At 44.4% G+C, this 27,172-nt stretch overlaps 1 protein-coding gene across 1 annotated transcript in view; it reads right to left on the reverse strand.

Moving 5' to 3' along the window:
* Positions 1-7,140: 7,140 nt before the first annotated feature.
* The window catches only part of LOC126257615 (uncharacterized), a 32,200-nt gene continuing 12,168 nt past the window's right edge, over positions 7,141-27,172 (reverse strand). The window contains exons 2-4 of the mRNA XM_049955578.1: positions 16,857-16,972; positions 13,155-13,417; positions 7,141-7,612 (exon numbers count right to left, since the gene is read on the reverse strand). Coding sequence (XP_049811535.1) covers positions 7,518-7,612; positions 13,155-13,417; positions 16,857-16,972 — 474 coding nt within the window. The 3' untranslated portion in view covers positions 7,141-7,517. The remainder of the gene's footprint in view (positions 7,613-13,154; positions 13,418-16,856; positions 16,973-27,172) is intronic.

The following is a 27,172-nucleotide window of genomic DNA, read 5'->3' on the forward strand; positions in this document are numbered from 1 at the left end:
CTATATATTATACTGGGCCAGTAGCTTGGACGTAGGATCTGATAAGGCCATTGCACGCCAGTTCTCGCATTTATGTGTCCCTGCTATATTAGGGATTCTGTGAACGGTTTTTTGCAGATGGCACATCTCCAGGGTCATAGACTTTACACAGTAAGTTGAATAATCATTTGGTGGCCACTTCTTCTAATGATTTGTTAGAAGTTCCTAAGGAATATTATCTTTTCCATCAGCCTTATTTGGTCACATATCTTTCAAAGTTCTGTCAAACTCTGACACCAATACTGGATCCCTTATGCAAATCGACAGCCATTTCTTAATTTATTACGCTGTCAGTTTCTCCCCCTCACGTGGGGAAACTGACAGCAGCGAGCGCCTGTGATACAAGTTTCTGGAATTGCCTTCGGGTTGACGAAGCATTTTTGCTGGGAAGTTGACGGCAGGTAAGTGAAACCGGTGAGCTGGCAGAGGGGCAGTAGGCTCTGCGGTAGTGCATCCGGTTGTGCTGGGCGGTGTGTGGGGAGGCGACGTGCGTCTGCCAGGGGCGCCGCGCGGGGAGCGGGGTGGACCCGCCTGCCTTGGAGAGAGAGCTGCGTGGCGTGATGAGCCAGCGTTCGGCTTGCGGGGGCAGCCGCCGCCGGCCTCGCCTCTCCTGACTCACGGCTCTGCGCTCACACTTCTGTGCAATAGCGCGAAACCTCATCCTGCCCACCTGAGAGAGCCGGCTCGCAGTTTCTTGCATCAATGGGATACCCGAGAGCTGCTGGGTGTCCGAAAAGTGATGCAACCTTATGGAAGGCTTCGCCTTTTGTGTTGCAGCAACGATCCACGTTTGACTGAGTAAGAACTGAGTTACACCTGACAATAGAGTATACTTTCTATCACTCAATGCATTAGATATTCTACGCTGCTGAACTGAAACTGCAATACCAGGAATGGTAGCAAATAACGAAACTTAATTTACTGTGAGTCTGCAGTATGGTACCCGCAGTCTAGAGTCGCTGGCGTGGTAGCTCAAGGTGTTCAGCCAGAAGGTTAGCTGCCCTCTATAATAATAATAAAAAAAAAAAAACTAAGTCAGCGGATCAACGATGAACTCAAAGTGGTGTCATGGGACGGCCGCCCCAAGCAAATGCAACGACAATAACGACCAAAATGAGATTTTTTAAACAAAGAAAAAGAAAAGAGGCAACATCTGTGACTAACAATTAAAAGTCCTCGATCCCGCGTTGCAACCTAGTCAGTTCTTGAATTTTGAGTAACAGTCATCAGCAGCTGCAGGCCAAGATTTCCAGCATAAGAAGTCATCTCGTTTTTCAACAGCCTTGTCAAAGTGGGTTGAGGAAGTGACAGAGTTTCAGGGCACTCTCGTGGGGTTGGTTGGTTGGTTGGTTGTTTGGGGGAAGAGACCAAACAGCGAGTTTATCGGTCTCATAGGGTTAGGGAAGGATGGGGAAGGAAGTCGGCCGTGCCCTTTCAAAGGAACCATCCCGGCATTTGCCTGGAGCGATTTTAGGGAAATCACGGAAAACCTAAATCAGGATGGTCGGACGCGGGATTGAACCGTCGTCTTTCCGAATGCGAGTCCAGTGTGCTAACCACTGCGCCACCTCGCTCGGTCCGTGGGGTTGGAAACTGCCACTAACAGACGGAAGAATCTGCAGTGATCAACGACATGGGGAAGCAGAAGGCAATGGTAACCAATGCATTAAAGACGTACATACATGCCGTGTGACTAGGGCCTTCCGTCAGGTAGACCGTTCGCCGGGTGCAAGTCTTTCGATTTGACGCCACATCGGCGACTTGCGCGTCGATGGGGATGACCTGATGATGATTGGGACAACACAATATCCAGTCCCTGAGCGGAGAAAATCTCCGACCCAGCTGGGAATCGAACCCGGGCCCTTAGGACTGACACACTGTCGCGCTGACCTCTCAGCTACTGGGGGCGGACATTAAAGACGTATAAAGCGTATTTATAAGACACGTGACCAGTCACTCCGGGAGGGAACTGCCAAGGGGGAGGTGACTACGAGAAAATGGGTGAATAAACAACTAAAGGGTAACATTCTACGAGTCGGGGTGTGGAATGTCAAAAGTTTGAACATGGTAGGAAACTTGAAAAGGGAAATGCTAAGGATAAATCTATACGAGATGCGACAATAAAGTAATGAGACTGATTTTCTTTGCAACATGTGGCAACTATGCAGGCTTGCGTAGGCACAATATCTTTGACCTTGGTCTATAAGCTGCTTCTAGTCCAAGCAGCACATCGATGCAACTGCTCAGTCATGAGTTGTGCTGTAATAAGTTAACACACGTTTGTGTCTCTCGTCACGGATATGGAACCGCATAATATTGCGCAATGGTATGCCATTTCTTTTTGCCTTAAATTGGTTGAAAACGCGACGACAACTTACGATAAGCTTCAGAAGGCTTTTGGAAAGGAGGTTATGTCAAGAGCTCAAGTTTTTCGTTGGCATAAAATGTTTAGTGAAGGCAGAACGAATGTTGAAGGAAAAGTGATATGCATGCTTGTGTGCTTCTTTGATTCCAAGGGAATTGTTTTTTAAAGAGTGGGTGCTTCCTGGACAAACAGTTATCCAATATTACTACAAAGAAATTTTAGAAAGACTTCGTAAAAGCGTTCTTCGCGTCCATGCCAACATTGGTGATAGTTGGATTCTGCATCACTATAATGCGCCATCCCATACTACTCTGTCAGTACAGCAATTTTTAACCTAAAAACATATTTTAGTACTACCACAGCCACCTTATTCACCAGATATCGCTCTGTGCGACTTTTTTCTATTTCCAAGAGTCAAAACGGCGGTCAAGGGACACCATTTTCAAACAACACAAGATGTCCAAAAATCTGTGACAAGGGTCTTGGAGGATATTACAGAAGATGAATTCCAGAAATGTTATCATCAATAGCAGAAGCGCTGGAAAATGTGTGTGCAATCAGAAGGGAACTACTTTGAAGGAGACAACACTAAACTTGACTAAAACGGTAAGCAACATTTTTATTTCACACCAGTCTCATTACTTTATTGTCGCACCTCGTATATAGTAGGGGCCAATGAAGTGAAACGGAAAGAAGACAATGATTTCTGGTCAGAGGAGTAAAGAGGTAATATCAACAGCACCAGAAAATGATATAATGGGAATAGGATATGTTATGAATAGGAAGGTAGAGCAGAGAGTGAACTATTATGAACAGTTCAGCGATAGGGTTTTCTCATCAGAATCGACAGCAAACCAACACCGAGCACAATAATTCAGGTACACATGTCGACGTTGTATGCAGAACCTGAAGAGAGAGAAACTATGTATGGATATTGAACTCGTAATTCAGTGTGTAAAGGGAGATGAAAATCTAATCACCATAGGAGATTCAAATGCATCTGCTGGTAAAAGAATAGAAGAAAGGATTACGGGAGCATATGGTGTAGGCAGAAGGAATGAGAGAGGAGAAAGACTAATCGTGTTTTGCAACAAATTTCAGCTAATAATAGCAAATACGCTGCAGTTCTCAACAGTTCTGCATTGTCTTAAGCCGCGTACACACTGACACTGAAACGTGTTTTCAAAACATGTTTCCGGTAGCTTGATGTAGACACCATTTGGAAACATGTTTCGAAACATGTTTGGAAACACAGAAACATCTATCCGTAGCAGTGTCGGTACAGATCAAAGGAAACAATGTTTCAGGCTAGCTACCACTTGTCACCGCTGCACGGCGCTAGCGTATGCGTGTGTGTGTGTGTGTGTGTGTGTGTGTGTGTGTCGTCAACTGTTTAGTGGTGTTCTGTTTACTGTCGTTTTCGTTTTCGCTTTGTTTTTGTAGAATAATGGAGTGGTCAAGGCAACAAATTGTTGATTTAATTGCAATGTACCAGGGGGAGGATTGCTTATGGAACGTCCGGAGCAAGGAATACAAAAACACCGTTAAGAAACACGATGCACTTGCGAAAATTGCAGCAGCTTTTGGCACGGACAAGGGAAGTGTTGAGAAAAAAATACGATCGCTCGTGGTTGCGTACAGGCGCGAGAAAAGAAAAATTATTGCCAGCAGACCATCTGGAAGTGGTGCAGACACTGCATATGACTCGAACTGGTTCGGCTATCGGCTGCTGCAGTCTTGGACGATGTACATGAGCCGAAGGAGACAACAGATACTGTGGAAAATGAGGTACGAAAATTATGCTTGTTTGTCTTTATTTGTATTTTATAGTACACAGTCACATTCACCCATAGTTATTTTGCCACGGTACACTTCCTTGTGGGCTTAAAAAATAATTAGCAAATTCGTCTCGAATTTGTTTATTCGTGGAAGCAGCTTTCCTTGGTATGTTCTGTGCTGAAATGAAAACTGATGCAGTGTCATCTCGTCTCCATGTGCCTGGATTCATCTCACCTGTTTGTAAATCGTAGGAATCGAAGCTTCCATGTGGGGTGTACTGGTTCCTTGCCGCAGCATTTCGCCTTAAAAAATTGTGGAGACATACAGCTGTAAGTGTGACAGTTTTTGCCTTTTCCGGTTGTAGCAACATAGGTTTTCTAAACACACGAAAAACTGAAGCCATAATGCCGAAAGTGTTCTCAACAACCATTCTGGCCCTTGAAAGTCTGTAATTAAAAACTCTCTCTTTTGAACCTTTAACATGTTTTCCCGGGTAGGGTTTCATAATGTTTTCCTATAAGGAAAAAAGCATCGTCTGCCACAAAAACATATGGTAGGGCCTTGGTGCTACCTGGTAAGCATTCAGCTTGTGGCAAGTTAAGTTTCTTTTTGTTAATTAACTCATTTATGCTCGCGTTTTTGAATACACCACCATCTGATATTCTGCCTTGGCAGCCGATATCTGCGTACAAAAAGTTGTAGCTGGCATCGACGACAGCAAGCAGCACAATGCTGAATGAACCTTTATAATTATAATATTCACTTCCACTACCAACAGGGCACTGTAGCACGATATGTTTCCCGTCAATTGCTCCGACACAATGGGGGAACTGAAGAATTTGTGAGAATAAACATGCTGTTTCACTCCAGTCGTTTTCAGTCGCAGGTATCTGAAAGACAGAAATTTGATTTCAGGTTTTCGAACATTCGCCAGAGGGCAAAAATGAGGATGAAGAGGTTGCAGCTGGTGCAGCAACCCTTCAAGATTGCGTCTCAATTGCTAACTAAAGTGCTGCAAAAACAAGAAGACAAGGACGATGAATGCAGTTAGAACGAGCAAAAACAATGGCTTTGCTTAATAATGTAATAATGAAACAACATGTAGCGTATTTAGAAAGTGAGCAGTCGAAAAGGGGTATGAATGTAGCAGGGCCATCATCATCATCATCATCATCAAGTAACAATTTCCCTGTTACATTTACAAGCTAAGAAGACAGTGACAACGCAGTTGAAGAAGTTGTGTTTGATGAATTATGTAACGTAATTGAGAAATAATAACACTTCGAAAATGTGCTTATTTAACGATGTTTTTCATTTACTTACCTTTACATAATCCTTCAGTACTTCCACCAGAGCTCCACATACTTCAGGTACTATTTGAGATATTGCTTGTTTCGAAATGCGAAATAAATACGCAAGGCTCTGAAATGAAGCTCCTGTTGCCAGGAAACGAAGAGTAACTGCAAGCCTTTGGTTGACTGAAATAGCTTTCCTGAAATTAGTGTTTTTTTTTAAACAAATGGTGATATCATATTTGCCAGATATTCAAAATCGGTAGGTGAGATCCGAGTGAAGTTGCGGAAGCCAGAGCCATCTTCCATACTCAGCTCACGTAGCAGGTTATTTCCGCCAGTTCTTCTATAGAATGTTTTTCTCCACCAACGACGAGGACGCCTTTCATTTTGTTTTTGTAAACTTTCTAGCATTAATAATGCAGCTCCACATATCATTATTGTTTCTTCGACACCAGACATAACGCAGCAGCAGACGATACGAACATAATAACACAAGGGGCACTGCAGACGGCGTGAACACACGAGAAATGTTTGCCGCCAGTGTGGACGGAAACAGAGACCAGAAACAAAGTCGGAAACATTTGCGAAACATCGCAGAAAACAATGTTTCCAGCAGAAACATGTTTCCAGTGGCAGTGTGTACGCGGCTTTATACTACACGCACATCACATTAAAGTCATTGGCTCGTTCGAGTCAAGACAACATCAAATTTCGATTCGATAATTCGCACACCCAATGCTCTCCCCTGTTGTTTCTCTCTTTGCGTGCGTGTGTGTGTGTGTGTGTGTGTGCGTGTGTATGGAGAGGGGGGGGGGATATACGGTTTGAGAATGATACGTCGTGGTGTGAAAGACAATGATTTATGCCACATTATCAAATGAGAATTATAGTCTTCGTTTTTCCTTTGTAGGTTATATGAGGACAGCCCTCTAAGCACTTGCTCTTGGGTACCCTGCCTGCGAAGTAGCGCAGCGGTGAGACACCGGACATCTACTCGGAAGGGCAGTGATTTAATCGCCGTCCGGCCATCCAGTCTTAGATTCTCAGTTATTTCCCTAAACCGCCTAAGGTGAATGCTGGGATGGTTCCTCTGAAAGGACCGAGCGAAGTTGCGCAGTGGTTAGCACACTCGACTCGCATTCGGCAGGACGACGGTCCAAACCCACGTCCGGCCATCCTGATTTAGATTTTCCGGGATGGTTCCTTTGAAAGGTCACAGCCAGTTTTCTTCCCTAATCAGGGCTTGTGCTCCGTCTCTAACGAACTCATCGTTTACGGGACGTTAAAACCTAATCCTCTTTCATTCTCTCCTCTTTGGTGACGTTCACTAGCAGATTTTCATGCTGTTGGTCTCGTATTAGTATTGTTGAGAAGTTGTGTAGCTGGAGATAAAGCAAGCTTATTTCATACAAGACCCCTGATCGCGTTAGACTTGGTTTGTGAAAAGTTTTCCTCGCTCAAAAATGTTGTCGTCAAATGACACCGTTCAAATGTACCAGCCAGAACTGCAGGGTTGTTGTACTCGTAGAATTCATATGACTCTCGAAAACTCAGGAATAGGACTATCGTGTGGATGTGTCTTTAAAAACAGGAGACGGAATGATGGAAGGAATTTCTGGAATTCTGATGATACAGTACATATCCTTGGACAACAGAGTAGTATAAGCTTTTTAGAAGAAAACATTTATTTCAACATATTAGCTACATGAAAACTAAGACTGAGTAAACATCTCACATAAATACAAAAAATAATTACATTGTAAACGTGTAAAAAATAAACATTATTATAATGTACAGGTATCTTTGGTAGTCGCTATTCCCTGAGAGCGTAGGAGTTGGCTGGGGGGGGGGGGGGGCGACGACTGCAGTGGGCATCACTTGATGCTCTCGTATCGGTTAGCGGAGACCAGAAGAAGACGCCGCCTCGGCTGTAGCACAGAATACATGATCTGTGGTTGTGCTGATATCCAAGTGAGCGGCCAGTGATGTGCGGCAGGCGTGCAGCCCACGTCCGCGATCCGCGAGGCGGATGCACGGACTCACGCTATGGCGATGTCCGTGCACGTGCGGAACGTCTCCTGCGGCCCGCAGCCGAGGCCTTGCGTTCCGTCGTCACACACGCCCCAGTTGTTACCTACGAAAACATCACTCAGTTACCTTTCTAGCAGATAAAGAATCTCGCTGTGCATTACTAATTAACAGTAGAGAATCAGTGTCCTGAATGAAACTTACATTCTGCAGCAGAATGTGCGCAGTTTTGAAACTGTGTGCCGTAACGCGACTCGAAACTGCAAACTATCATATCTCTTTCAATGCTCATACCGATAGAGCTATTAAGCCATGACACATGACACCATCAACCTTCCCCCCCCACCCCACCCCACCCCCCACCACCCCACCCCTCCCATCCCTCGACGCACCGCATAGCTTTACTTTTGCCAGTACCTTTCCTACTTTGCATGGTTCTCAGAAGTTCTTCTGCATATCTTGCCGGCTAGCACTGCTGGAAGAAAGGATATTGCGAAGAAATGGACTGTCACAGCCTAGGGATTGTTTACTTGTCAGTCGGTAATCCACAGTAAGACAAACTACAAATGTTTGTAGGATACATATCACTTACTGCTTTTTCCACATATGTCAGCGGTCTCGTTATGTAAAAATTGTCACGTGTCACGTTAGCTGCAGCTTCCTCGATTACTGAGAGGTTCTAAGCCGAAAATAATGCTACGAATGTGACACGTTACGTATGTATTATTCGAAGTCTCCTGAGTGAGCGCGCCAAGTTTCCGTCACTTCAGACATATAGCATAGCTACAGGACAGTTTCAAAATGGCGTCTGTAGTTGATGTACGCTATAAGAAACGGGCCGTCATTGAATTTCTCACTGCAGAGGAAGAAACTGTGGGCAATATTCACAAACGCTTTTGCAAAGTCTATGGAGCATCTGCTGCCGATAGAAGTACAGTTAGTCGCTCGGCACGGAGGGTGAGGTCATTAAAAGGCGTTTCGGCGGAGCTCCACGATTTGCAGCGGTCGGGGAGACCATCCACGGCTATCACACGTGATACACCTAACCTAGCTCCCTCGAACTTCCACTTGTTTGTGCCATTGAAGCATGCCATCCGTGGAAGACACTTGAGGACGATGAGGAGGTGATTCGCACAGTGAAGCACTGGCTCCGCCACCAGGACAAGGATTGGTACTAACAGGGCACACACGGCCGAACGCTGAAGGAAGGCCATAGAACGGGACGGAGATTACGTAGAAAATAGGGTGTGTAGATAAAACACAATTGTTTCGTGTGTGTAATAAAGAATTGTTGAAGAAAAAATGCGGTGCATTACTTTCTGAGCAACCCTCGTAGCTGGGTTACAGGAGGGCCCAGCAGGGGTATGCTTGCTGAAGCACTGCTGTCTTGGGACAAGTACTGGAAGAATTGAAGCTGAGAGACATGGACTGATTCGTGCCTGCACAACTCAGTCAGTTACAGCTTTGTCCGCGAAAATCGAATCCCAGTCTGGCATGCAGGTGTGAGGAAGTTGCAAGGCAGTGCACAGTCTGTTGCAAAGATACATTCTGGAAGCAAACACTAGGATGTGGCAAAGCAGTTTCTCAGCTCTAACTTTTCTTGCAGGAGTGCTATTCCAGCAGGGGGATTGGGAGAGTTTTCGTGAATTTGAAAAGTAGGAGAGACCTGTGAACTGTAATGGCGGTTCACCGCGTCATATCTGGATAGCTCACTCGGTATGAGCATTGCCCGGGAAATAGAAGGTTCGAGATTCTAGTTCAGATACAGTAAGCAGTTTTACTGTCTGGAGCTTTAAGAAAATCCTTGTATTACGCACTTTCATTTATGAAAATTACAGCACTGTCGAGGAAGCATGGATAAGGTACGAAAGTTATAGCGCACCGAGAGCAGTGTATGGCATCTGCAAGATTAGAATTACGGGACGACGCCGCGTTTCTGAGTTTAACATCGCCCTCAGAACGTCTGCATTAGGAATAGTGTATCATTTATGCATTGCGACTTGCCAGTAATAATCGTTACACGAGAGGGTGACACTCTTCGCTGAGATGAAAAGGTTCCACGTGACCAAATCGTAGAGTTTTGAACTTAGGTGAATGGTTGCCTTTTTCAGCAATTAGGTTTGTTGCATCGTGAAAAGGTAGTTCCTGAGCGCGCAGTCACGCTCTTCGCCTACACGACGTTGACGGAGTGTAGGACTTCAGCGTTATTATTGCCATAACGTAAGTGTGCCTCTCTCTGCCCTTGCAATCCGCTCGCGCCTGCTGTGCTGTGAACTACTTACATGTACTGTACACATCCCTTGGTGGATCACACTCCTGCTGCTAAACCAAATGTGACGTCAGTACAGCAAAGTATCGTCTGGTAACTTATCACCGTCTGTTTCGGTGTGAATATCGTGATTCACTCATACTGTTTCACTTTTGAGGAACAGCAATTATGCTGCATTAAAGGCACGTGGAGCAAATTCTTGTGATGTCTACAAAGTGGCGCAAGACAAAAAATTCACGGGCCTTTGGTGGTAGTAAGCTGCCTGTTAATGGACTTGCTGTAGTTGCTGGACCTTCTCGATAGTATTCAGGAGGCTTCTCCAAGCTAACACTTGTACTCAGTGCTAATAAATACAGCTTGTTATTAAAACTTACTTAAATACTTGGATGTATCGGTGGTCTCCATATTATCGTTCAAGGAATTTTGTGAAGATAGCAAACAGAAATTGATTATATGAGCTACTTAATCAGCTAACTGACAGCAACGTCTGTCTGCCTCTCGCCTTTCACATGTTAAATACGAGACTCCACTTTGGAGTAACACTTCTGGTACCGGATAAGCGGACGTCGCAGTAACTCATAACGGGCGAGTCATACTGATCTACCTGATACAAGTTACAATCTAGATAATCCTTCGTTTGGGATCACTCAAGAGTGCCTAATTGTAGCGAGAAATAATTTAAATTCAGCGAAATTAATGGATCGGTGTGGGTTACACAATAAAGATGTGAAAAGCATGAAATCTTTGTTAGAGTTCTGGTCTGGCATAAGTTAGCAATAGCAGCGACGTATTCTTACTTGTAGCAAAACGGTTCAAATGGCTCTGGGCACTATGGGACTTAACTACTGAGGTCATCAGTCCCCTAGAACTTAGAACTACTTAAACCTAACTAACCTAAGGACATCACACACATCCATGCCCGAGGCAGGATTCAAACCTGCGACCGTAGCGGTCGCACGGTTCCAGCCTGTAGCGCCTAGAACCGTTGGGCCACTCTGGCCGGCTACTTGTAGCAATGCACCTGTAACACAAATAATGGACCTCACTGCTAGGATATCATTTCAAGCCTTTTCGACTCAGCTCGAGATAGGAGACACTAAATGCGCTCGCTCTCAGATACACGCAGACGCCAGCATGCACTTGCGCCACCAATGGCTCTCAGAGAACAACTGCCATCTGGAGCACCGTCCACCACTACCCCCCCCCCCCCCCTCCCTTTCGCTTCACAAATGCCAACAGTGCATCATCCCACATTATTCGTTCGTAAAACATTGCCAAGTGGCGACTTCCAAGCAAGCCGCAGCATGCATGTGTACGATGATTCAGAATGATGCCAGCCTCGCGGTTACTGCAACAGCGGCGGGTCGTGTGCTCATCACTACGAGCCTTCTACAGTTCCAAAGAGCCTACCTCTGTCACTAATCGTTCGAAATATAAAACTTGTTGGTTATTCTAGACAAGTGGTTCCCAACCAGGGGATAATTACCTCTGGAGAAAGGAGAGACGATTAAATTTTCTTAAGCTTGGAAATAAAAACGGTTCGATTTTGGTTTCGTGACGACTCTATAATATTCATAAAAATAATATCTGTTATCACTATTCCGTTAACTTCTAACGTTTATTTCATCATTATCATCTGCTATTTGACACACACTGTTGTTCAAAGGCCTCTTCCAAAACATTCCATATGCTGCTGTTTTAAGCAATAAGAGTCCTCCGTAGTCCTGTGCGTTTCCTAGTTTGATCTTCCGCCTGGTCGGGGCCTCGGTCTTTTCATATCTCTTGCAGTTCAGTAAACAACTTCCTTCATCCATCTACTATGTACTCGCTTGGTTACATATCCCGCCCACCTCCATTTAGTTTTTATTTCGTCCATAATTACGTCTTCGACTCCATTCTGTTCTCCAATCAAGTATTCTTTCAGTTGTGCTCCACAGCTTTTACAAATGACTTGAATAAATCATTTTTTAAAAAAAATTAGGTCTGCCAGTCGGAAACATTACTGTCGGAACTAGTTGAAGAACAAGACAAATTTCAACAGCTTTTTGGCGTTTTTACATCAAAATGTGTTCTCTAATTAATTTCTTTTTTTCGCCTATCTCTCCCAGTTTCTCCCATCACATATCCGTCCACTGCTGCTTAAGCAACTCGCCTGCTCTTGATCGGTTTCCACAGCAAAAGTCCACCTCTGTCTGCCGTAACTCAAAAAACATACTGAATATTTTTAGTTTTTGATACATCAACAACTTCGTTTTGAGAGATGTGTTTACTTTACTAAAAGCTACTCTCCGTTTTTACCATTCCGTTTTTTTGTGCGTCCAGTTGAAGCACTCAGCACTTGTCACCAGTAATGCATCTACATTTACGAATAAATGTCTGGGTTCTCTGACCATTTTCGATGAATGAAAGAATATTTTCTGGTAGTGAAATTCGAGTGAAAGTTCAATTTCTTAGGCTCCACGAAGACAACACACTGAAGGTAGACTATGGCAATACACAAGACAAAAGTTTAGTGAAAGAGTAGCCGCGAGTATCCTTCATTATAATAAAGGGCACGATAATGTTGATTCAATTTGCGATATCTTACAGGTTTTAAAAGCCACCGTGGTATCAATACATAGATTAGTTTGCCATAGTCTCTGATTTAAGTGTTTCCACACTCGCTCGTGACACAAACTGTTTGATTTCAATAAAGTGGATAAGGTTATTCTCCTAACTTCCTCTAACGCATAACCTCAGAGATCGGGGAACAAGTATAATTGATTCCTATTCTGGTTTAGAGAGCCTAGACACAGAACACTGTTATAGAAACCCGTCCTTCTGACAGCTACATTAATTTTCGCAGCTTCCTTGGAAATTTCTGAAAGGAATAGGTAATGTGTCAGAATCGGATTTCACCCTCCCTTTTCCTCTCTATTACTCTGCATTGATTTATTACAACGCAAACACATCGTTAGACCGCATTAACAGTTTATTACATTCATCACACTATACTGTCACACATTTAATGCTTCTCCTACAGATCGCAGGAATATAGTGGTAAACCTTGTCACTGAAACTTGAGGGAGAAAGTAATCCGAGATTTTTGCAGTGTGCATAAAATTCGTTTCTGAGTATGAGCTTTGATCTTCTCCTCCACCCCCACCCCCCTTCCCCCAACTACGTTTGTGCACACTGAATACTGCTCCGTGTGAGTTCCCTGATAATCCCTTGCACGTCCGTATGACTTCTGTATTCTCGCATCTCCGTTTTTGTTTTTTTAATGACGTTCGTCTGGTTATGAATATCGAAGCATGTGAAATATTTAGATATTGCACTACATCAACGCCAAGCGATCTGAACATTCACATTGCCTCTGAGAGTGGGAAGTGGCACAAACCTGCGACATAGGTCCACTGGAGGACGCACTGTTTGCACTCGAGGTCCTCTGGCAGCTGCAGCTCCACGGAGTAGTAGCCCGTGTCGTTGGACGGCAGCACGTACTCGGTGCTGCCATCTGTGAGAGGCAGCGGCCACTTGGAGAAGCATTCCTCCGTTTCCAGCTGGCCTTCCTCTTCGAGCGGACAAAGGCGGAAGACAAAGTAGCCCATATGGTTCGCCGTTATTAGCGCTGTAGCGTTTATGACGCTAGCGCGTTCGTACCTACAAAGCAATGTATTTTACTTTAGTTAATAATTTTTTGTACTCTTCTCCCAGAAACACAAATAAAATCGCACACACAAATTGAGCCCAGGCGTCATGAGACCGCACCTCCGCTAGAATCCTGTATGATCAATTTTCTCTCACCTTTCCCACACTTATATTTTATGTAAGTGAAGATCACGGTGTAGAAATTTGTTGAGCTGAAACTGGCGGGATGACAGGCATTAGGCAGGCCCAGGAGTTACCAGCTTTTGTGAACCGTAGGACTATCCTCAGTGACATGTCTCTGTACCCCAAATTCCGAGATGTTGACCCTTTAAACTGAACAATGTCTTCCGGATTCTAGAAACGCTATGCTAGCTCGTAGACTGTAAAGCTATGAATCTACAATGCAGGTAAGGAAGGACAGGGGTCATAATTAGTGAATTTTAAGAAAGTACATTTATAAATTTTTACCAAGGACAATTGACAACCAGCCGGATCTTTTGAGAAGTTATTTTATTTAGACAATCAGCTTCCGCATCTCAATAATCCAACTTTCAGGCCTCTGTGCACTCCAGGATCAAGTCTTCGAAGTAAACACTCCAAAAACAAATTCATGGAATCCGAATACCGATAGCTCCAGTTTTGCAAGTATCGATACATCTGATTGTCTATACATGGAGTGCATAAAGGCCTGAAGATGGGATTATTGAGATGCCGAAACTGGTTGTCTAAATGAAGTAGGTTCTCTAAACATCCTACTAGTTTGTGTTTTTCGTTCCAAAAGTTTGATCGGCTGCTGTCCTTTATCCACAATGGATCAACAGATATTGACCAATTTAGTTAGTGAGTGATACTATGTCAGTAACTTGTGACATTTCTGGAAATATTATTTCTCCAAAAAAGTTTCTAAATAAAATTAAAGAATAATATGTTCATCAAAGAAAACATTGATCATGTTAAAAGAGCACAGTGATCGCTTTGGAGTTCTGTAGATCGTGTAGAACTGGTACGCCTCCACCAATGACAAGTCTTCTTAGTGACGTATTGGGTGTGTCTGCCAGCCGACAGTATGGGATGGAGTTGCTAGATCTTTGGTGCATCAACGTGTGTGCCAGCCGACTGTATGGGATGGAGTTGCTAGATCTTTGGTGCATCAACGCGGACAGGGTGAATAACTTGCGAAAGGGAACAGTGACCGTAAATGGATTCCATCCGACAGGGACCGGAGACGAATATTACGCATTGTCAATGAGAATCTGTTCCCAGCCCTACAGGAATTGCAGCTGTTGGTGAATACATGCGAACATTGCGAAGAAACTGCATGCTTTGGACTTTTGGAGTCGGGTACCTCGCAAAATGGCGTTGCCACAGCGACAAGTGCACCGATATGTTTTCAGTGGGCCAGACAGCTTAGGAAATGGACAGTAGCTAACTAGAGGGTTGTAGTGTGTCCCGATTCGCGATTCGCCTCTTTTCAGATGATGCGACGCGTCGATTGCATCGAGATCCCGATCAGACGAGTGTAGTTTTGGTCGTGTATGGTTATGTGATGTTTTGAAGATGTTTTTCGTATAGTTCAAAATGGTTCAAATGGCTCTGAGCACTATGGGACTCAACTGCTTTGGTCATAAGTCCCCTAGAACTTAGAACTACTTAAACCTAACTAACCTAAGGACAGCACACAACACCCAGCCATCACGAGGCAGAGAAAATCCCTGACCCCGCCGGGAATCGAACCCGGGAACCCGGGCGTGGGAAGCGAGAACGCTACCGCACGACCACGAGATGCGGGCTCTCGTATAGTGATTCGGACCAGCTCATTCAAATTACCGATAAAATGAAGCAGGCTGTTTATTTCAACGTTCTCGGTGACAAAGTGTTGTCCTCTGAACTACGTCTTGAAACCTCCCCTTAGAAAAATTTATGAATTACTGTGCTGGTAAACCCCTTACGTTATTTGATTTTCAAACAGTTGAGCAAAACTGAACGTACTCAGACATTTCTCTCTTTACTTATTCTGATCATCACTAAACTGACACACAATATTTTTAGCGCAACGCAATCTGACGTTCAATAATCGCCACAAAAGAATGGCCCTGACTAACAATAACCTATACCTTTCATGAATCACTTACCTCACAAAAATCTTCGTTACTCAAACTACTGCAATACAGCGAGCGCCAATACTGCCAGCTAAATAAAAGATTCTAACTACTGAAGGCACTAACTACTGATAGGCATAGTTAGCAAATGAAAGATTTTGATAAAGAACAAATAATGTATTTACCTTAACAGTGTTCAAAAGTCATAATATGTATATCAGTTCATGACATCCAGTCTTACAAATTTACTGTCTCTGATGGACACACGTCCAGTTCATCCGCTCTCAAAACTCCGCCATCTCTCTCCCCACATCCACCACTGCTGGTGGCTCACCTTCAACTGGGCAACGCTACGCGCTGTTCACATCCAACTGCCCAACACTACAATAGCAAATATTCCAAGAAAGCAAACCAGCCCCAGACTGCACACAGCGCAGTCAGTAATTTTCATACAGAGCGCTACGTGGCGTTACCAACATAAAAACCTAAACAGCCTACTTACAATCTTCATTATGATTATGCTGTGGACCCTCCCGTCTTCCAAGACGCCAACACCCATGATCACAAGGTTGCACACATACGTCCTTGGTTTAACGAACACTCAGACACACTGTAGCACATCGACTGACCCGGCTATAATTCCGTAGCCAACGCCTGAGACTGTCTGGAATAGCTGGTGAAGCTTAGCAACCAACATGCCCACAATTTGGCAGCTCCAATCGCCCCACGAGTGGCTTCAGCTGGATTTGGCATACGTCACATAAGGACTTTCTTTCTCGCCCAATTAAAGCCATTACAAAGGTTAGAGGCTGCATTGGCGTGGTCTCTCCCGGGAATGATTATTTTCTTGTTCATTGTACTTAATTATTATTAACAAAAACATGTTATAGTCAGCAGCGTAAACAAACGAGAACTTGTACTTTCTGAGGGGAGGAGACCGGAGCGGGGTAACAAGGCTCGGCTTCCGCTCGCAGGGAATGGCAACCTACGTCCGTTTTCTGAGCTCCTGCGAAAGCAGAACTGACGTAATGATCATTTGGATCGCGTAACCCTTCTGGTGCTGCGAGGGCCGCACTCGAACTCCATTGTGGACCAGGATTAGTCTCTTCACTCATTGCAAAATAGGAAAAGAAAACTATGAAGAACGCACAACACAAAACGGAATACGCAAAGGCTTTCGCCAATGGCTACAGCGCTACCGTTTGTTGAGGATGCCAGTGTCGTAAACGGTGTAGCAGTGTTTTAAGCAATCATAGACCAAAAGTCCCATACAAAATTGCGACGACGAACTGTCAACACGATGCCAGGCCTACACGTGTAGCAACAGTAGACGAATAAAATGAGTGACTCACGTGGCTGCGATGACGGACAGGCCGAACTCGCCGCCGTTCTCCTGCGGGCGCGGCCTCTCCAGCGAGTAGTCGTCGCCGCAGTCCCCGCACCGGCCGCTGTTCTTCTGCCACTGCGCCTGCGCACACAACGTCGGACATCACCACACCAGTCGAGGGCGCATCGTCTCATCCCAGCATTAGCCCACAATTAAACAAAGAATTAGCTCAACGCAAGAGAATAAGCGTAATCACTTAGGACAGTCATGGACTGTGCGGCTGATCCCGGTTGAAGGTTCAAGTCCTCCCTCGGGCATGGGTGTTTGTCCTTAGGATAATTAAGGTTACTTAGTGTGTGAGCTTAGGACTGATGACCTTAGCAGTTAAGTCGCATAAGATTTCACAAGCATTTGAACATTTGAACACTTAGGACAAATATTCGTACCTCTTTTTCCAGAAACAAGCCTGCAATACATTAAGAACTAATTTGCTGTCCATTAGTATTGGAAGACCTCGAAGAATAGCAAGTAACAATATTTTACTCATTGTGCCGGTAAAATATACACGATTAAATCTGTAGGTGGTTTGAAGGTATGCTTGGTCCGAAATTTAGTACATTGGCCCTAACCCGGCTGGCACCTGAGTCGAACTGAGCTTGAATGGCAGACACAGATAAGTTGCTCCTTACTGATTCAACTCTATGGTAAAGGTCATCATCCGCAGTAGCCAGTAACTGGTGGCGCGCCAGTCTCTCGGCAACCCACTAGCAGATGTTTTCAGTGGGGGAGAGCTCTGAAGAATAATCTTTCCAGAGCGAGAGTTCAACATCTTCTGTAGCGAGGTCAGTCAGCATAATAGAGGCAACACGGGGTAATGTGCTATCTTGTTGAAAGATAACGTCACGCAGATCGAAAATGGGGCACAGCCACCGTCCTTAACACGTCACGAACGTAATCCCTGGGGTTTAAATAATTTACTAAGCGAACCAGTAGTGAGTTTTTTTGTACCCAACCACAGCATAAATGACATTCAGTCATCGTCGTTTAAAATAAAAACATTCACTTCTTTGTACTTCTGGACAAGAAGAAGAGGTGAACCACATAATAACAGGACGTTCTTAAAAGACAGAGAGGCTAGATGAGATGCTAAACCAACTGAGTGCTATGGGGTACAAAGGCCCCTGCCTTGCGTTACCACTCTTTTGGCAACAACAGGCGTTAGGGTGTTTTAACGCATACATACAGCTGTCAGGGAATTAGAAGTGTCCATATAAACAACCACGTCAAAATCTAGATCCTGCGGTATCCTAGTAGATAGTGTCGGAAGTCCCATGCGGCTTTTCGCGGATGATGCTGTAGTATACAGAGAAGTTGCAGTATCAGAAAATTGCAGCGAAATGCAGGAAGATCTGCAGCGGATAGGCACTTGGTGGCAACTGACCCTTAACATAGACAAATGTAATGTATTGCGAATACATAGAAAGAAGGATCCTTTATTGTATGATTATATGGTACCGGAGCAAACACTGCTAGCAGTTACTTCTGTAAAATATCTCGGAGTATGCGTACGGAACGATTTGAAGTGGAATGATCATATAAAATTAATTGTTGGTAAGGCGGGTGCCAAGTTGAGATTCATTGGGAGAGTCCTTAGAAAATGTAGTCCATCAACAAAGGAGGTGGCTTACAAAACACTCGTTCGACCTATACTTGAGTATTGCTCATCAGTGTGGGATCCGTACCAGGTCGGGTTGACAGAGGAGATAGAGAAGGTCCAAAGAATAGCGGCGCGTTTCGTCACAGGGTTATCTGGTAAGCGTGATAGCGTTACGGAGATGTTTAGCAAACTCAAGTGGCTGACTCTACAAGAGAGGCGCTCTGCATCGTGGTGTAGCTTGCTGTTCAGGTTTCGAGAGGGTGCGTTTCTGAATGAGGTATCGAATATATTGCTTCCCCCTACTTATACCTCCCTAGGAGATCACGAATGTAAAATTAGAGAGATTCGAGCGCGCACGGAGGCTTCCCGTGAACCATACGCGACTGGAACAGGAAAGGGAGGCAATGACAGTGGCACGTAAAGTGCCCTCCGCTACACACCGTTGGGTGGCTTGCGGAGTATAAATGTAGATGTAGATGTAGATGTAGCGGCAGGGAGTAGCAGGAGACCAGCAACACGATAACATGCGAGAGCAGCCACTCCGAAGCAGCAGAGTAGAAACGAAGAATTGCGATGCCTGGAGGACGGGAGCAGTTACTTAATACATCAGAAGAAAAAAAGGACGCATCAAGTGATGTGTATTTGTACACATTTATTTAGTTAACATTATTCACTCTTTTTTACAAATGACTTTCATTTAAATTTTGCACATAGATATGCTTAATGTGAACATTCCAATTAAAAATACATACTTCTTGTGCTGGAAATGGATTTAAATTTGTCCTTAGATAACAGTTAAAACTGACAGTTGTTACTGATATGTGTAAACCATGTTTGGTGGTATGGTCATGAAACCAGAAGCCAAAAATAAAAAAATGAAAACACCCAATGGTACCCCATACCGTCACGCCAGGTTGTGTGAGTATGCCTACGAAGAATGCAGGCTGGTAATGTTCGTTCAATCTCTGGGCGTCCATACAGATATTTTTCTATCGTAATGCTGTACGAAAAAGGGGATTCGGCTGAGATGAAGAGGACGTGACGTCACTCTTGTCGAAGGGCACACCACCGACGGCGCGGCTGTCTCTGGTGGTGCGTCAAGAGACGCCGCAACTTGGGCAGCCGTGCTGGCAGTTCGCGGTGCTCCAGACATCGTCCCAGTGTTGACGTGGATGTTAGTCTTACCTCAAACTCATTTACTGATTTCAGGAAGGTGACGTGGCCTTGCGATCCTACACGACTGAGAGATTAATGTGTCTGCCCTCTCGGGTGCTGATAGCGTGGGCCGTTCAGGTGCTAATAACGAGTATGCTTGCCTATGACCGACCCCCCCTCCCCCTCCTTCCAAATCATTAGTTTAATATTGACTTAACAGTCGTGAGACCACGGGCAGCAATATCGGGGACAGTGAAATGCTGTCTCGCTAGCCCATGCTCCTGCTACTGTCTAATTCCAAAAGGGGGTCCTATGACGGCTGCTGTCATTAGGTTTTTTCGGTGATAACTACTAACAGACACGGTTGGGCGTGTGCCTAGAATGGCCTAAAAAGATACTGAAATATCTCATGGAAAACGGAACAACATTGTGAGTACCTTGACTACTATAAGTAAACAGATCGTTACCAATGTTGGTAAACAAATGTCCAAAGAAATTTTATATATAAAATAACATCGACTTCCACGTTCTTTTCATATCCTGCAGTACCGATTTCATTAATGTCTTCTTCATCCCTAATTCCACAATTATCGCTATTCTCTTTACTGTCATCATCACATTATGAGACAAATTCATTTATGGGGAAGTTTACGACTACCCAAATCTGCAAGATAAGTTTTTTTATTTGTGATTACTAATACTGTTCGTGTTTGAGATTTCGTGAGGCAATTCCTGATCAACTATAATTCGGTGCTTTGAGCACACCAGTACACTGAATTCATCTTTCGTCGATCCGTTTTGATCTTAGTAATGTCAACAAGGGTATAGCTTCCGATTTCGAACTTGCGAAATGCCAGAGGTATGCTATTGCTTAAAGTATTTTCATAGTCCAATGAGGATGGTGCGGATCCAGCTCTCATGTAATTCACCAGGCAACTTCTCCTGCCCCTTTGCGCGCGCGCGCGCGCACACACACACACACACACACACACACACACACACACATACATACACACACACACACGCGCGTGTAAGAGCTACGTTATCACTTATCATCCTATTGTACTTTCTTTCACTTCTCCACAGATCAGTTATAGTGTCATTTGCAAGATTAAAAGACGCCTCGTACTATTTCATGTCATTGATAGCTATTTAGTATTAGCATTATCACGAAAATAGCAACATATCGCTTGTCAAGCAACTTTTCCTGGGACAGAAGTTTACTGTAATACACTCCTGGAAATTGAAATAAGAACACCGTGAATTCATTGTCCCAGGAAGGGGAAACTTTATTGACACATTCCTGGGGTCAGATACATCACATGATCACACTGACAGAACCACAGGCACATAGACACAGGCAACAGAGCATGCACAATGTCGGCACTAATACAGTGTATATCCACCTTTCGCAGCAATGCAGGCTGCTATTCTCCCATGGAGACGATCGTAGAGATGCTGGATGTAGTCCTGTGGAACGGCTTGCCATGCCATTTCCACCTGGCGCCTCATTTGGACCAGCGTTCGTGCTGGACGTGCAGACCGCGTGAGACGACGCTTCATCCAGTCCCAAACATGCTCAATGGGGGACAGATCCGGAGATCTTGCTGTCCAGGGTAGTTGACTTACACCTTCTAGAGCACGTTGGGTGGCACGGGATACATGCGGACGTGCATTGTCCTGTTGGAACAGCAAGTGCCCTTGCCGGTCTTGGAATGGTAGAACGATGGGTTCGATGACGGTTTGGATGTACCGTGCACTATTCAGTGTCCCCTCGACGATCACCAGTGGTGTACGGCCAGTGTAGGAGATCGCTCCCCACACCATGATGCCGGGTGTTGGCCCTGCGTGCCTCGGTCGTATGCAGTCCTGATTGTGGCGCTCACCTGCACGGCGCCAAACACGCATACGACCATCACTGGCACCAAGGCAGAAGCGACTCTCATCGCTGAAGACGACACGTCTCCATTCGTCCCTCCATTCACGCCTGTCGCGACACCACTGGAGGCGGGCTGCACGATGTTGGGGCGTGAGCGGAAGACGGCCTAACGGTGTGCGGGACCGTAGCCCAGCTTCATGGAGACGGTTGCGAATGGTCCTCGCCGATACCCCAGGAGCAACAGTGTCCCTAATTTGCTGGGAAGTGGCGGTGCGGTCCCCTACGGCACTGCGTAGGATCCTACGGTCTTGGCGTGCATCCGTGCGTCGCTGCGGTCCGGTCCCAGGTCGACGGGCACGTGCACCTTCCGCCGACCACTGGCGACAACATCGATGTACTGTGGAGACCTCACGCCCCACGTGTTGAGCAATTCGGCGGTACGTCCACCCGGCCTCCCGCATGCCCACTATACGCCCTCGCTCAAAGTCCGTCAACTGCATATACGGTTCACGTCCACGCTGTCGCGGCATGCTACCAGTGTTAAAGACTGCGATGGAGCTCCGTATGCCACGGCAAACTGGCTGACACTGACGGCGGCGGTGCACAAATGCTGCGCAGCTAGCGCCATTCGACGGCCAACACCGCGGTTCCTGGTGTGTCCGCTGTGCCGTGCGTGTGATCATTGCTTGTACAGCCCTCTCGCAGTGTCCGGAGCAAGTATGGTGGGTCTGACACACCGGTGTCAATGTGTTCTTATTTCCATTTCCAGGAGTGTAGTTAACAAAGATGCCTGACATTTGGTTTATTCAGCATACTTTAGAGGTAGTCAGTACTAGTTACTTACTTTCTTAGAACTGCCAGATAAACAACTGACTCATTGCTTCCCTGACATTCCAGATTTACGATAACGGTACTGAAAGTGGTCCTGTGAACGTGTTACTCATGTGACGTCTCTCGTAGGTTATCGCGATCATGGTCGGTTCGGAATCACACAGTTGTGGCTCGTTCTGACAGGAAGCACGTCAGCATTGCGTCCTGGTGCACAGTCCCACATCAGACAGACTGCTTTTCGTGTCGTGTGCGGAGGCTTTCAGGCACGTATTGTGGGTGTGTAGAGACTGTTGAGTAGCCCACTTAGCCAGGTTTCTAGAAGTGAAGCAGCATTCGGCAGCCGAAATAATGACACATAACCTCAGATCCAAAGGTGTTACGTACAAGTAGGCGAAAATAATCGACGTTACTTGATTAAACTGTCGACGATCAACCAAAGCAATCAAGCAAAATCACGAGATACCAAGGTGAAAAGATGGTACGAAATTAGCTGCTGAGAAGGCAAATGCAAAAATGAGATTCATTAGAGAAATCCAAATCAAAGTCGTCGTTAATCTGAAGGCTGGTTTGAATGTTTTGCTAGCTGTAGTCCAATAGGAGGTTGTGAGATTCCATAGAACGTTGGTAAGAATCCAGATGCGGATTATGACACCAAATTTAGTGAAACACATACCTTCGACATTTCACTTTCTTCAGAGAACAGGAGTGCTAATATAGATTCGCTCGCAAAGCAAAGCTACAAACCACCCTCACTTCAGCTTTCTACCTGTCACTTCTCGCTCCCGGTTCATCAGTTGATCTGTTGCTGTTTGCTTTTCTGCTGAATTCTGAAAAATCTATCACATTTCAAAAGCGTCTGCCTCGTGAGACCATCGCTGCTACGCTGCATCTAAATAACGGCTTGCACATGGAATCATAATCATACAAAATTCTATGGAAGCTACTCGTACGTAGTTAGAGAAGTGTTTTCTATGTTCCATAGATAATAAATGCAATCTTTTGCTGTGGCGTGGAACGTTTCAGCTAGTTCACAATGAAAAATATGGCAACATGTTGATCATTAACACAGTTGTCATAAGTCTTACATGTTGTGATTACACACACATACACACACACACACAGACACACACACACAGACAGAGAGAGAGAGAGAGAGAGAGAGAGAGAGACTCAAGTGTGAAACATTCAAGTCGTAGGTCGTTTACAAATTCCCAATAGTTTACAGACTTTTACTTTGACTGCTAATGGTGCCTTGTTCGTTGCTTTGATACGATTATGATCAATATGAGTTGACGGAAAAGGTAAAGATATGATTTATAGTGTGCTGGTCGTCAGAGGTTTTTTAATCAATATTTCAAAATCAAATTAACTACAAGAAAAACACAGCGCTCCACAGAGAGGTTTATTGTTAAAATTAAGAGGGAACATTTCAAACTCAATTAATAATCTCATTACTCCCTCCCATACGCTGTTAGTGACCTGGCAGTGATGTGAAAGTTGGGGATATTGGGCACGTGTGAAGGCGTAAAGTTGTAATTCTCCCAGCGACAACCGCGAATAGAGTGAGAAAGGGTATAAATGACTCTAGTGCATTATGTACGGTGACTCGCGGATACGCATGTAGATGTACCGGGTGACTGGGCTGGTATAGTTTAAGGAATTTTCGAACAAAAATAATTAAGTTTAGCCTTGCGAAGATTAGACTTCGGCTCTTAATTAATGCGCCTTTGATATGTACTACATGTGTTCAACGGGTTCGCAAATTCACGCCCTAAAGAAATGAAAATTTGATCGGCAACATTTGAGCTCCAGAGCGCAGGATAGAAATGAGAGGTCAAAAACTATTCCATATGTCTTATCGACTCTATATGAGAAAGCTGTATCCTCTTTTGATGACGTACGACTTTTATCTGAAATGCTTGTAATCTTAGTTTCGAGAGATTGTTTGTTACACGCAAACACTTATACCGACGATTATTTACCTTCTCTTCCTGTAATCTAATCAAATTGTGTAATTCCTGTTTTGTTTGTGGCGGAATCCCGTATGTCACTGAAGAAACTAATTAAATTTCTATCAGCATACAGCTGGTTGATTGCTGAAACACCTTGAAACAAAGATAACAATTAGCTCATCGCAGAAGATCGTAGTATACTTTAACCCTCCGTTCGCATATCTCTAGTAAAAGGAGAGAAGGAGACTAGTGTTTAATGTCCTGTCGACAACGAGGTCATTAGGGAAGGAGCACACGCTCGGATTAGGGAAGGATGGAGAAGGAAATCGGCCGTGGCCTTTCAGAGGAACAAAAATGGTTGAAATGGTTCTAAGCACTATGGGACTTAACATCTGAGGTCATCAGTCCCCTAGACGTAGAACTACTTAAACCTAACTAACCTAAGGACATCACACACATCCGTGCCCGAGGTAGGATTCGAACCTGCGACCGTAGCAGCAATGCGGTTCCGGACTGAAGCGCCTAGAACCGCTCGACCGCAGCGTTTCAGAGGAACCATCCCGGTATTTGCCTTAAACAGTTTAGGGAAATCACGGAAAACCCAAACCAGGATGGCTGGACGCGGGTTTGAACCGTCGCTCTCCCGAATGCGAGACCAGTGTATCTCTCCTAATGGACTGTCATGCTTCTCGTTGTCAATGGTGACAAATAAGTGTGGATTATTTTTGAATTAGCAGTAATAATTAGCGTCAAATTCTTAGTAATTTTGTCACTTAAAAGGGACCTTAGATTTATGTCGAATTTTCATTCTGAACTAACCGTTTTGCGGTTGCAAGAAGAATTCATTAGACTCCATAAATACTTCGTTTGTCACAACGTTTGTTGTATCTCATAAACCATCAGTTTTACGTTATACGTTATTGAGTAGAAATAACCCCGAACTAATATTTTTGGATGGCCCATAGAGAATTAGTGAAGGAAGTGACTTTATAACCCCAAAAGCTGAAGAATAAAAGCAGACTGTGGGTAGAATACTTAAGTGTAAAGCCAGAAAATTGCTTTCGCAATTCTATATCTGATGAAGTATTTCTCATTACTTGACCTTTAAGAGAGCTGCTAACAAAATGTCGAAACGAAATAAGTAGAGATGTTGTTGCTTTGTGGATTTCAGCAGCAGACCTAAAGGCAGCTTTTAACAGAAGCGATTAGTAACAGATCAGTGACAGTGCAGTGTGTGGTCTACAGGGATTCTGGGTACTAAATAAGTGAATGGTCATCCCAAAACTATCGTCACTCCATACCTTTTTGTACTTCTTGCTCGTATGTCCTTCTTTGTCTTTCTCTGAGTCTCTACCGGCCTAAGTGGACTTGTTCGTCTGGTAGTGCAGATCCATCAAGTGATATGAATTAAATTTGTCCTCGTTTCCTTATGTGGCAAAATTACTCGCCCTATAGACTGTTAAAGTAGTGTCCAGACCCTATGGTATGGAAATGCGCTCAATTAGAATGTCCTACTAACAGTCTAAATTTAGATTTTCCGTTATTCTCTTAGATCACTTTTAACAAATGTAGTGATGGTATCTTTGAACAGAACAGTTGATTGATTTCGCTATCCTTTCCGAATCCGCCAGTTCTCCTTATCTGACGACGTAGATGTCGAAGAGTTATCCACTTTATTTGCTTCCTTCTTCGTCATGAAGCAAGAGTACTTTAGTTCAGTATTCTTATAGACGATCTAAGTGGCCGTATTAGATCCACACGTTCTTTTAAGTTATAAGTGATGACAACTATACGGACTGATTCCTAGATGTAGGGTCCTTCTATGTATTTCGGGGAACAAAGGTGTCGTTCTAGAAATTTATTCTGACAATGATTATCGTTGACTACGTCAATGTAATATTGACGTAGTCAACGATAATCATTGTCAGAATAAATTGCATTCGGAGGATGATAAAAGTATATTGAGAACGTTATTTATGACTTGCTGGTTTTTGTGTATTTTATGCGACACTACCAGATTTGAATTTTCTCATTTGTCTCACTAGGAACATCAAGAGCGGTATCCTTGTGCAATAAGCGACTTATAGCTATAGCTATGGAGTCTCAGCGGCCATGCGCGTCACACTGGCAGGAACAGTAGCTACCTAGTGATATCTATGAATATGACTCTTCCTTTCATGTGTCAAGCCTTGGTTTCCGTGATATCTCTCTTTTTTTGTGCAGGCAGAAGGGAGAGGGCGGGGGTTAAGCTGAAGGCCCCTACTTCAGTAGAAAAGAGTTGCTGGACGGAGCCAGTGTTTTTCAATAATCATCAGATTATTTTCCACAATTTAGTGAATAATTTATCTCTGAATTAGGGACCTTAACGAAAACTAAGCTGACATCAATAGTTTATTAATGACTGACCATAAATGCGTCCCCGTTGACAGCACACAGTATACGTATTAATCGATCTAATCTACATCTCCTGTGTCCAACTGGAGGTTCTTTGGATACTCGTCGCATCTCTTATAGACAGTGGATATTTAAGCATAAAAAATAACCTCTTAACAGGAGACCATACATTCTCTTTTCAGTCATTTTCATTGCCTCGCTCCATAAGAAATTAGGGGAGGTTAGAAGTTCGATACCGTGGTCAGAAGTAATGAATGCCGTACTGCGCCATGTACTGCAGTTTTCTTTTATTTTAGACGTTGTTTCCGATGTTTCTTTCAGTTTTCGGATAATTAATGTAGCATGGTCGTCATTCAGCACAACTATCATGATCAGTTCGGCCTGCCCGCCTAGCCGTGAGGTCTAAGGCACTGATTCCCGAGAGGGAAGGCGTGTCGGTCCTCGTCACGTTAGTGTCGAGGTCCGGTGTGCCG

The sequence above is a fragment of the Schistocerca nitens genome, chromosome 1 (assembly GCF_023898315.1).
Source record: "Schistocerca nitens isolate TAMUIC-IGC-003100 chromosome 1, iqSchNite1.1, whole genome shotgun sequence".
Classification (NCBI taxonomy): domain Eukaryota; kingdom Metazoa; phylum Arthropoda; class Insecta; order Orthoptera; family Acrididae; genus Schistocerca; species Schistocerca nitens.